The sequence below is a fragment of the Pristiophorus japonicus genome, unplaced genomic scaffold (assembly GCF_044704955.1).
Source record: "Pristiophorus japonicus isolate sPriJap1 unplaced genomic scaffold, sPriJap1.hap1 HAP1_SCAFFOLD_322, whole genome shotgun sequence".
NCBI lineage: Eukaryota > Metazoa > Chordata > Chondrichthyes > Pristiophoridae > Pristiophorus > Pristiophorus japonicus.
Window position 1 is genome coordinate 272,416 of NW_027253019.1, and position 12,571 is coordinate 284,986.

The window sequence follows — 12,571 nt, forward strand, 5'->3', positions numbered from 1 at the left end:
CACGGACCAGTTGACTTGGACCAATTGACATGGACCAGTTGACTTGGACCAGTTGACTTGGACCAGTTGACATGGACCTGTTGATTAGACCAGTTGGCATGAACCAGTTGACTTGGACCAGTTGACATGGACCAGTTGACATGGACCAGTTGACTTGGACCAGTTGACTTGGACCACATGACATCGACCAGTTGGTACGGACCAGTTGACTCGGACCAGTTGACATGGACCAGTTGACTTGGACCAGTTGGCATGGACCATTTGACATGGACCAGTTGGCATGGACTAGTTGAAATGTACCAGTTGACATGGACCAGTTGACATGGACCAGTTGACTTGGACCTGTTGACATGGACCAGTTGGCATGGACCAGTGACTTGGACCAGTTGACTTGGACCAGTTGACATGTACCAGTTGACATGTACCAGTTAACATGTACTATTTGACATGGACAGTTGGCATTGGCCAGTTGACATGGATCAGTTGGCATGGGCCAGATGACATGGACCAGTTGACATGGACCAGTTGATATGGACCAGTTGGCATGGACCAGTTGACTTGGACCAGTTGACATGGACCAGTTGACATGGACCAGATGACATGGACCAGTTGACTTGGACCAGTTGACATGGAATAGTTGACATGGAATAGTTGACATGGACCAGTTGACGTGGACCAGTTGATATGGACCAGTTGACTTGGACCAGTTGACATGGACCAGTTGACATGGACCAGATGACATGGACCAGATGACATGGATCAGTTGACTTGGACCAGTTGACTTGGACCAGTTGACATGGACCAGTTGACTTGGACCAGATGACATGTACCAGATGACATGGACCAGTCGACATGGGCCAGATGACATTGACCAGTTGACATGTGCCAGTTGACTTGGACCAGTTGACATGGACCAGTTGACTTGGACCAGTTGACTTCGACCAGATGACTTGGATCAGTTGACTTGGACCAGATGACTTGGACCAGTTGACTTGGACCACTTGACTTGGAGCAGTTGACATGGACCAGTTGACATGGACCAGTTGACTTGGACCAGTTGACATGGACCAGTTGACATGGACCAGTTGACTTGGACCAGACGACATGGAACTGTTGAAATGGACCAGTTGACTTGGACCAGATGACATGGACCAGTTGACATGGACCAGTTGACATGGACCAGCTGACATGGACCAGTTGACATGGACCAGTTGACTTCGACCAGATGACATGGACCAGTTGACTTGGACCAGATGACATGGACCAGTTGACATGGACCAGTTGACATGGCCCAGCTGACATGAATCAGTTGACATGGGCCAGTTCACTTGGACCAGAGGACATGGACCAGTTGACTTGGACCATTTGACATGGACCAGTTGGCATGGACTAGTTGAAATGTACCAGTTGACATGGACCGGTTGACATGGACCAGTTGACTTGGACCAGTTGGCATGGACCAGTTGACTTGGACCAGTTGACTTGGACCAGTTGACATGTACCAGTTGACATGTACCAGTTAACATGTACCAGTTAACATGTACTATTTGACATGGACCAGTTGGCATTGGCCAGTTGACATGAACCATTTGGCATGGACCAGTTGAATGGACCAGTTGACATGTACCAGTTAACATGTAATATTTGACATGGACCAGTTGAATGGACCAGTTGACATGGACCATTTGGCATGGACCAGTTGAATGGACCAAATGTCATGGACCAGTTGACATGGACCTGTTGACATGGACCAGATGACATGGAGCAGTTGACATGGACCAGTTGACATGGACCAGTTGACATGGACCAGATGACATGGACCAGTTGACATGGACCAGATGACATGGACCAGTTGACATGGACCAGTTGACATGGACCAGATGACTTGGACCAGTTGACATGGACCAGATGACATGGACCAGATGACATGGACCAGTTGACATAGACCAGTTGACTTGGACCAGATGACATGGACCAGTTGACATTGTCCAGTTGACATGGACCAATGACATGGACCAGTTGAGATGGACCAGTTGACATGGACCAGTTGACCTGGACCAGATGAGATGGACCAATTGACATGGACCATTTGACTTGGACCAGTTGACATGGACCAGTTGGCATGGGCCAGTTGACATGGACCAGTTGACATGGACCAGTTGACTTGGACCAGTTGACATGGACCAGTTGACATGGACCAGTTGGCATGGACCAGTTGACTTGGACCAGTTGACTTGGATCAGTTGACATGGACCAGTTGATATGGACCCGTTGACATGGACCAGTTGACATGGACCAGTTGACATGGACCCGTTGACATGGACCAGTTGACATGGACCAGTTGACATGGGCCAGTTGGGCTGAATGTCCTCTTTGTGAGCCGCAAATTCGATGTAATTCCAGGCAATATGTGAATCAGGTTGAAATGACAGCAAATGGGGCATTGCTGGAGAGAAAGCAGGAAAGGGGTCCTGAGGGAATGATCAGCCATGATCTTATTGAATGGTGGTGCAGGCTCGAAGGGCCGAATGTCCTACTCCTGCACCTAATTTCTATGTTTCTATTGGATATCGCTTCATTATTTATTTGCCCTCCCGGTTCTGGGGGTGGCGAAGGGGGCGGGAGTTGAAGGGTGCGGAGATGCAGCGTGACAGAACAGCCCATTTCTCCTCTTCTGCCACTGACTCGGGCGGAGGGCAGTGTGAAATTCCTGCAGCCACCTCTCCCACCCCACTTCATCACTTGCTATCGCTGACGTTTATTATTCAATCCAGAAAATTTGCAGCAAACACTGTGAGTGTTAACCTTTTTAAATAGACATTCATGTTGGCTTTCCTTCTCCAACTCCGAATCCAGTCGCTGAGTCAGGCTCCCCAGTGAAATCCCGCCGTCCTGTCAAGTAACGGGCTGCTTGGTGAACAATCGGCAGTTCAATAAATCCTTCTTTAATGATGCTAATTGAGTGCGTTTGTTTTGTTGAGTAGTGGAACAAGATTTATCTAACCTTTGTGCTGAAGCACTGTAACCATCCACTTACGTTAATTAAACAGATAGCTTTCAACTTACGGAAATGATCAATTGACCATTTTGCTGAACAGGCTTGATTTGATTGTCTTATTAGAGACAACGCTCACTGCACTGAGCTCATATCCAGGCAATGCATTGTGATGGGCCAGCTCAGCTCTCATTCACCCTGATTGTGCAGCAGCCCATTCGACAAACCCATTCTCACTCACTCCCATTTACAAGAATCATAGAAACATAGAAACATAGAAAATAGGTGCAGGAGTAGGCCATTCAGCCCTTCGAGCCTGCACCACCATTCAATAAGATCATGGCTGATCATTCCCTCAGTACCCCTTTCCTGCTTTCTCTCCATACCCCTTGATCCCTTTAGCCGTAAGGGCCACATCTAACTCCCTCTTGAATATATCCAATGAACTGGCCTCAACAACTCTCTGCGGCAGGGAATTCCACAGGTTAAAAACTCTCTGAGTGAAGAAGTTTCTCCTCATCTTAGTCCTAAATGGCTTACCCCTTATCCTAAAACTGTGTTCCCTGGTTCTGGACTTCCCCAACATCGGGAACATTCTTCCCGCATCTAACCTGTCCAGTCCTGTCAGAATCTTGTATGTTTCTATGAGATCCCCTCTCATCCTTCTAAACTCCGGTGTATAAAGGCCCAGTTAATTCAGTCTCTCCTCATATGTCAGTCCAGCCATCCCTGGAATCAGTTTGGTGAATCTTCGCTGCACTCCCTCAATAGCAAGAATGTCCTTCCTCAGATTAGGAGACCAAAACTGAACACAATATTCCAGGTGAGGCCTCACCAATGCTCTGTACAACTGCAGTAAGATCTCCCTGCTCCTATACTCAAATCCACTAGCTATGAAGGCCAACATGCCATTTGCCTTCTTTACCGCCTGCTATACCTATATGCCAACTTTCAATGACTGATGAACCCTGACACCCAGGTCTCGTTGCACCTCCCCTTTTCCTAATCTGCCACCATTCAGATAATAGTCTGTCTTTGCGTTTTTGCCCTCAAAGTGGATAACCTCACATTTATCCACATTATACTGCATCTGCCATGTGTTTGCCCACTCACCTAACCTGTCCAAGTCACCCTGCAGCCTCTTAGCGTCCTCCTCACAGCTCATACCGCCACCCAGCTTAGTATTATCCGCAAATTTGGAGATATTACACTCAATTCCTTCATCTAAATCATTAATGTATATTGTAAAGAGCTGGGGTCCCAGCACTGAGCCCTGCGGCACTCCACTAGTCACTGCCTCCCATTCTGAAAAGGACCCGTTTATTCCTACTCTCTGCTTCCTGTCTGCCAACCAGTTCTCTATCCACGTCAGTACATTACCCCCAATATCATGTGCTTTGATTTTGTACACCAATCTCTTGTGTGGGACCTTGTCCAAAGCCTTTGAAGTCCAAATACACCACATCCACGATTCTCCCTTGACCACTCTACTAGTTACATCCTCAAAAAATTCCAGAAGATTTGTCAAGCATGATTTCCCTTTCATAAATCCATGCTGACTTGGACCGATCCTGTCACTGCTTTCCAAATGCGCTGCTATTTCATCCTTAATAATTGATTCCAACATTTTCCCCACTACTGATGTCAGGCTAACCGGTCTATAATTACCCGCTTTCTCTCTCCCTCCCTTTTTAAAAAGTGGTGTTACCTTAGCTACCCTCCAGTCCATAGGAACTGATCCAGAGTCGATAGACTGTTGGAAAATGATCACCAATTGACAAGCCCTTTCTCGCTGTGTAGAATCTCAGTGGACATTCCTTGCTTCCATGGAATCAAATGGCAATGCACAAATCCTTTCTTCTTCACTCACAATTCCCTTTTCCATTCATTCCCATTTGAATTTCAGTAGATCAACCCACTTTGTCCAATCATTCCCATTGATTAGAATTGCTTCCTATTAACTTGTATTGTCCCCCGCACTGACCCCTTTCATGCCCTTGGTGTAGAATGTCAATGAATTAGATTTGTCCTTTACTTGCACTGTGTAGAATCCAAATGGATATTTTGTGCATTTTCTCTTGGGAATTATATTGTTAGATGTGGCCCTTACGGCTAAAGGGATCAAGGGGTATGGAGAGAAAGCAGGAATGGGGTACTGAAGTTGCATGATCAGCCATGATCATATCGAATGGCGGTGCAGGCTCGAAGGGCCAAATGGCCTACTCCTGCACCTATTTTCTATGTTTCTATCTTTCTATGTTAGCATATTGACTGCCCGTCTGTAGTCGTCCTGAGAAAGTGCTGGGATTTCTGTTATGATTATTTCAACAAGGAAAGACACTAATGGGCCGACAAATAAAGATGGTGGTTCAGCCTCCCCTTTAATGGCCTCCCCTTTAATAGGCTCCCCGGCAATGGATGTCTGGCAGCTTCGCGACCCGCGGGGCGGTAAGGTGTTTGCGCACACGCCGATAATGCCATCGTCCGTTGCGCGCCGGCCCAGGTTACGAACGGCGGAGTACGGCACTGACGGGATAGCCCCCCCAAACCTCCGGGCCAATTTCCCAGGAGGTGGTAACTTCCCCCGCCCCCCCCCCCACCACCTCCCCGGGCGAACACTTCATTGCACCCCGTTAGCGCCCTCCGGAGGCACAAATGGGGCTATAACAAGGGGCAATTTCACCTCCTAAGAATCAATCTTGTATTGTGGGATTGGAGTGGCATGTAGGCCGGACCAGGTAAAAGAGTTACGTTCTCTTCACTGAAGGACATTAGTAAACCCGATGGTTTCTACAACCATCCAACAGTTTTCATTATTAAGAGCTTCCAGATTTATTTCAGTCTCATTACTGACTATGGTAGCATTTGAAAAGACCTCTGCTGGTCCAGTTCCATAACCACAACACTACTGTACCCATTGCATAGACTCCCAAGGGAAAACCCGCTCCCATTCGCTCCCTTTATGTGAAGTTCTAATGGACAGAAACTTTTCCCATTCACTTCCAGAGTTTAGAATCCAACTGGACCAGACCCTTTCTCAAGCATTCCCATTGTGCGAAGTCTCAATGGACAAACTCCTGCCTGTTTACCGTTGTCGTGTAGAATTTCAATGGTGTATATCATTCTGCACCCACTCCCATTCGGAAGTATTTCAATGAACAAATCTCCTTCTCGTTCACCCCACTACACTGAATCGCAATAAAGAAAAGAAAGACTTGCATTTATATAGCACCTTTCATGACCACGAGACATCTCAAAGCACTTTACAGCCAATGAAGTACTATTAGAATGTAGTCACTGTTGTGATGTGGGAAACGCGGCAGCCAATTTGTGCACGGCAAGCTCACACACACAGCAATATGATAATGACCCATATAATCTGTTTTAGTGATGTTGATTGAGGGATAAATATTGGCCAGGACACTGGGGAGAATTCCCCTGCTCTTCTTCGAAATAGTGCCGTGGGATCTTTTACGTCCACCTGAGAGAGCAGACGGGGCCTCGGTTAAACGTCTCATCGAAAAGACGGCACCTCCGACAGTGCAGCACTCCCTGGGTACTGCCCCTCTGACAGTGCAGCACTCCCTCAGCACTATCCCTCCGACAGTGCAGAACTCCCTCAGCACTATCCCTTCGACAGTGAGCACTCCCTCAGCACTGCCCCTCCGTCAGTGCAGCACTCCCTCAGTACTGCCCCTCCGACAGTGGAGCACTCCCTCAGTACTGCCCCTCCGACAGTGGAGCACTCCCTCAGTACTGCCCCTCCGACAGTGGAGCACTCCCTCAATACTGCCCCTCCGACAGTGCAGCACTCCCTCAATACTGCCCCTCCGACAGTGCAGCACTCCCTTGGTACTGCCCCTCCAACAGTGCGGTGCTCCCTCAGTACTGTCCCCCTCTGACAATGCAGCGCTCTCTCAGCACGGCACTGGAGTGTCAGCCTAGATTTAAGTGCTCAAGTCCCTGGAGTGGGATTCGAACCCACAACCTTCTGATCCAGAGGCGAGGATGCTGCCCACTGAGCCACAGCTGACACTGTTTAGTTCATATCTATCATAGAAACACAGCAACTTCACCCCCCCCCCTCCCCCAAAGCCTGTGAGTGGTGGGCCGGACAGCGAGATGCTTGCGGCAGAGCAGTGCACCTCAGACAGCAAGCTTTGGATCCTTGAGTTAAACCACGTATCTACCCCTTGCCTGATGTTGCTGTGACAGGGAAATCTGGACCAATGTTGTTCTACAGAAGGATAATAATTGTTCTTCCATTTACTTCCAAACTAAAAAATATAAACCAAACAGCTAACGTTATTCCTGCCAATATAATTTTGCAGATTCAGGCAAAAGAAGTCATTTCTATTTTTGATTCTGACGAGGGTACATGTCACAGTTAGTCATGTCAGATGGCTCACTCACTCTATTGGATATTGGTGATGTATGCATTACATCGCTGAACACTTATTTATCTTTTGTAAATGCCTGTTGTCAAGTTCCATCTGACAGTATTCTGGCGTAGTGTATAAAAGCTGACTAAAGCCTTCAAATATCAACAGCATTCTTTGATTTTTTTTTCCTTTTCTTAATTGTGATAGCTCTCACAAACTGAAAGTGTCACCTTTCCATTCAGCAATCCAAACATGCTTTGTCTTGCTGTTTATCTGGGACATAGAAACATAGAAACATAGAAAATAGGTGCAGGAGTAGGCCATTCGGCCCTTCGAGCCTGCACCACCATTCAATAAGATCATGGCTGATCATTCCCTCAGTACCCCTTTCCTGCTTTCTCTCCATACCCCTTGATCCCTTTAGCCGTAAGGGCCACATCTAACTCCCTCTTGAATATATCCAATGAACTGGCCTCAACAACTCTCTGCGGTAGAGAATTCCACAGGTTAACAACTCTCTGAGTGAAGATGTTTCTCCTCATCTCGGTCCTAAATGGCTTACCCCTTATCCTTAGACTGTGTCCCCTGGTTCTGGACTTCCCCAACATCGGGAACATTCTTCCTGCATCTAACCTGTCCAGTCCCGTCAGAATTGTATATGTTTCTATGAGATCCCCTCTCATTCTTCTAAACTCCAGTGAATACAGGCCCAGTAGATCCAGTCTCTCCTCATATGTCAGTCCTGCCATCCCTGGAATCAGTCTGGTGAACCTTTGCTGCACTCCCTCAGTAGCAAGAATATCCTTCCTCAGATTAGGAGACCAAAACTGTACACAATATTCCAAGTGTGGTCTCACCAAGGTTCTGTACAACTGCAGTAAGACCTCCCTGCTCCTATACTCAAATCCTCTCGCTACGAAGGCCAACATACCACTTGCCTTCTTCACTGCCTGCTGTACCTGCATGCCAACTTTCAAATACTGATGTACCATGACACTAAGGTCTCATTGCACCTCCCCTTTTCCCTGATAGTTCTCTATTTATCATGTGTCCAAGAAAAAAAAATGAATAACTTAATTTCCTTGCCGTGCATCTCTGAAAAAGAGCAAGAAAGAGAGAGAGAGAGTGAGTACTTGACAAGTAAAGGGGTAAACACGTGTTAAAAGCCTGGGGTCACTCGGTTTATTCATCCATTTCCCGCTTTTAACCAGCACCATAAAAATGGGCAATTAGCAGGAAAAGGATCTGCTTCATTTTTGCCAGCAAAGTTGAAGCCCATGGAATAAAAGGGCCAGTGGCAGCATGGATACGGGATTGGCTCAGTGACAGGAAACAGAGAGTAGTGGTGAACGGTTGTTTTTCGGACTGGAGGAAGGTGTTCCCCAGGGGTCGGTTCTAGGACCACGGCTTTTCCTGATATATATTAATGACTTGGATGTGGGTGTACAGGGCACAATTTCAAAATCTGCAGGTGACACAAAACATGGAAGTACAGTGAACGGTGAGGAGGATAGTGATAGACTTCAGGACATAGACAGGCTGGTGGAATGGGCGGACACGGGGCAGATGGAATTTAACGCAGAAAAGTGCAAAGTGATATATTTTGGTGTAAAGAATGAGGAGAGGCAATATAAACTAAAGGGTACAATCCTAAAGGGGTTGTATGAACAGAGAGACCTGGGGGTATACGTGCACATATCGTTGAAGGGGGCAGGGCAGGTTGAGAAAGCGGTTAAAAAGCTTACGGGATCCTGGGCTTCATAAATAGGGGCATAGAGTACAAAAGCGTGGAAATTATAATGAACCTGTATAAAACACTGGTTCAGCCACAACTGGAGTATTGTGTCCAATTCTGGGCACCGCACTTTAGGAAGGATGTGAAGGCCTTGGAGAGGGTGCAGAACAGATTTACAAGAATGGTTCCAGGGATGAGGGACTTCAGTTACAGAGATAGACTGGAGAAGCTGGGGTTGTTCTCCTTGGAGCAGAGAAGGTTGGGAGATTTGATCGAGGTGCTCAAAATCATGAGGGGTCTGGACAGAGTAGACAGAGAGAAACTGTTCCCATTGGTGGAAGGGTCGAGAACCAGAGGGCACAGATTTAAGGCGATTGGCAGAAAAACGAAAGGGAACACGAGGAAAAACGTTTTTACGCAGCGAGTGGTTAGGATCTGGAATGCGCTGCCTGAGAGTGAGGTGGAGGCAAACTCAATCGCGGCTTTCAAAGGGGAGTTGGATAAGTACCTGAAAGAAAAGAATGTGCAGGGCTCCGGGGAAAGGGCGGGGGAGTGGGACTGGCTGAGGTGTTCTTGCAGAGAGCCGGCACAGGCTCGATGGGCCGAATGGCCTCCTTCTGTGCTGTAACCTTTCTGTGATTCTATGATTCTGTGTGTAATATGTAAGATACCCGAGTTTACGTAGGGTTAGGAGTTGTTTTCATTTCATATGCTTTTATTTCACTTATAAATGGCTCGTGGGTTTGTACGGTAGCTAGAAATAATGAAATGGTTAAAGTTGTTGATTCCCGGGATGTGTTATGGTTTAATGTGTCAGGATACAGTTTAGCTGACTGTGCCCTTTAGCTGCTGATGAATGTGCAGGATGTGCCTGTTGACTTATTTTTGTCGCCATATTGTGAGACGACAGCCTTGCGATAAGGTTTTGGGACAATAGGTTCGGATGGTAAACACGTTGGCATCTGGTGTTTTGTAGGAACGATCTCATTTTGGGGGTGAGGGGGTGTGTGGAGGCTCTTGTTCACAATAAACTATTAGGATATAATGAACTAGCTAGGACAGTGTGCGTGACTAGAGACCTATAAAGATCTTGATCTCTCCTTAACAATTTGCAGAGAGAGTCAGGAACAAAAGGATTGATTGTGTACATCTCTACCCAGTCTCCTTCTTCTTCCGTATGGTAGCAAATCAAACGTCAATATCTAAGTCGGATATCCAGGCCAAAGCTCCCGATGTAACGGCGTGGATATCTTGCAGGCTGCCTGAGAATTCCCTTTGAGGGCCGTGCTCGATGATGTGCTCCAGGGTCTGATTAGGAGCTCCACAGTCACAGGACGGGGAGGCTTTAATCTTCCACCGATGGAGAAGATGGCAGCATCGACCGTGACCGGTTCTGAGGCGGTTGATGGTTGTCCACTGTTTGCGAGGAAGGTTTGATCCTTCAGGTTGTACTGTGGGCTCCTCGATAATGAATCCATTCCGTATGTCGCAGTTCTTACAAGCATTTCACCGTCGGTCATCGAGGCTGAGGGGAGATCGCTGAAGGGCTTCTGCGATGGTCCAAAATGGCCTTCTAGATTTCAGATGGGTTGGTGGTAAATTGTTCAAGTATGGACATTGCGTGTGTCTGGATTTGGTCGTTGCAACCATATTTGGTTTGTCAAATTCCAATTGTTTTACAAAAAACTGGACTGTTCTTCTCTCTTCAGCTTGAACTACAGTGGAGTCTGCTTGGCATCGGACGGGCAGTTTCGGGACTTCCTGGATGGAATGGGTCCTGCACAGTTTGTGGGTCGTCAAACCCTGGCCACACCATCGCTGGGTAAGGCTCTCTTGTACCTCTGCCGTTAGACCTTAGCATTGACCCTGTGACCTTCCACGGGCCGAGTGAGACAGAGATTGAGAGAATATAGACCCCGATATTTATACAATGAGAGGAAAACCTGGAGCTCCTGGGGGACCTGGAAACAACAACAACAACTGGTACTTACATAGCGCCTTTAATGTAGTGAAACGTCCCAAAGTGCCTCACAGGATTATTATGAGACAAAAAATTTGACATCGACACAATAAGGAGAAATTAGCGCAGGTGACCAAAAGCTTGGTCAAAGAGGTAGGTTTTAAGGAGCGCCTTGAAGGAGGAAAGAGAGGTAGAGCGATGGAGAGGTTTAGGGAGAGAGTTCCAGAGGTTGTGGCCCAGGCCACCGATGGTTGAGTGATTACAATCAGGGATGGTCAAGAGGGCAGAATTAGAGGATTGTGGAGATCTCGGGGAGATTGTGGGGCTGGGGGAGATTACAGAGATAGGGAGGGGCGAGGGCCATGGAGGGATTAGCAAACATAAGAACATAAGAATTAGGAGTAGGAGTAGGCCATTCGGCCCCTCGAGCCTGCTCCGCCATTCAATGAGATCATGGCTGATCTTCTACCTCAACTCCACTTTCCTGCACTATCCCCATATCCTTTGATTCCCTTAATATCCAAAAATCTATCGATCTCTGTCTTGAATATACTCAACGACTGAGCCTCCACAGCCCTCTGGGGCAGAGAATTCCAAAGATTCACCACCCTCTGAGTGAAGAAATTTCTCCCCATCTCAGTCCTAAATGGCCGACCCCTTATCCTGAGACTGTGACCCCTGGTTCTAGACTCCCCAGCCCGGGGGAAACATCCTCTCTGCATCTACCCTGTCAAGCACTGCAAGAATTTTGTATGTTTCAATAATATCACACCTCATTCTTCTAAATTCTAGAGAATGTAGGCCTAGTCTACTCAAACTCTCCTCATTGGACAGTCCCTCAATCCCAGAAATCAATCTGGTGAACCTTGGTTGCACTCCCTCTGTAAGACCAAAATGGTACACAATACTCCAGGTGCGGTCTCACCAGGGCCCTATATAATTGCAGTAAGACATCTTTACTCTTATGCTCAAATCCTTTTGTAATAAAGGCCAACATTTGCTTTCTTAATTGCTTGCTGTAGGATGAGGAACAAGGAGGAGAATTTTGAAATCGAGGCGTTAATTAACTGGGAGCCAATGTAGGTCAGTGAGCAAGGGGGTGATAGGTGAGTGGGATTTGGTGTGAGTTAGGACACGGGACAGCTGAGTTTTAAATATTGTTAAGAAAAGCAGGCTGTGTATATTATAGAGAATAGCAGCCTGTGTATGCTATAGAGAATAGCAGTCCCTGTGTATATTATAGAGAATAGCAGTCCCTGTGTATATTATAGAGAATAGCGCCCCCTGTGTATATTATAGAGAATAGCAGTCCCTGTGTATATTATAGAGAATAGCAGTCCCTGTGTATATTATAGAGAATAGCAGTCCCTGTGTATATTATAGAGAATAGCGCCCCCTGTGTATATTATGGAGAATAGCAGTCCCTGTGTATATTATAGAGAATAACAGCCTGTGTATATTATAGAGAATAGCAGCCTGTGTATATTATAGAGAATAGC

General features: G+C 46.9%; 1 protein-coding gene across 3 annotated transcripts in view; it reads left to right on the plus strand.

Moving 5' to 3' along the window:
• Positions 1 to 12,571, plus strand: part of rims4 (regulating synaptic membrane exocytosis 4) — a 225,497-nt gene that overhangs the window by 195,772 nt on the left and 17,154 nt on the right. For all 3 annotated transcript variants that reach the window (XM_070872496.1, XM_070872495.1, XM_070872497.1), the window contains one exon: positions 10,822 to 10,934. In XM_070872496.1, coding sequence (XP_070728597.1) covers positions 10,822 to 10,934 — 113 coding nt within the window. The remainder of the gene's footprint in view (positions 1 to 10,821; positions 10,935 to 12,571) is intronic.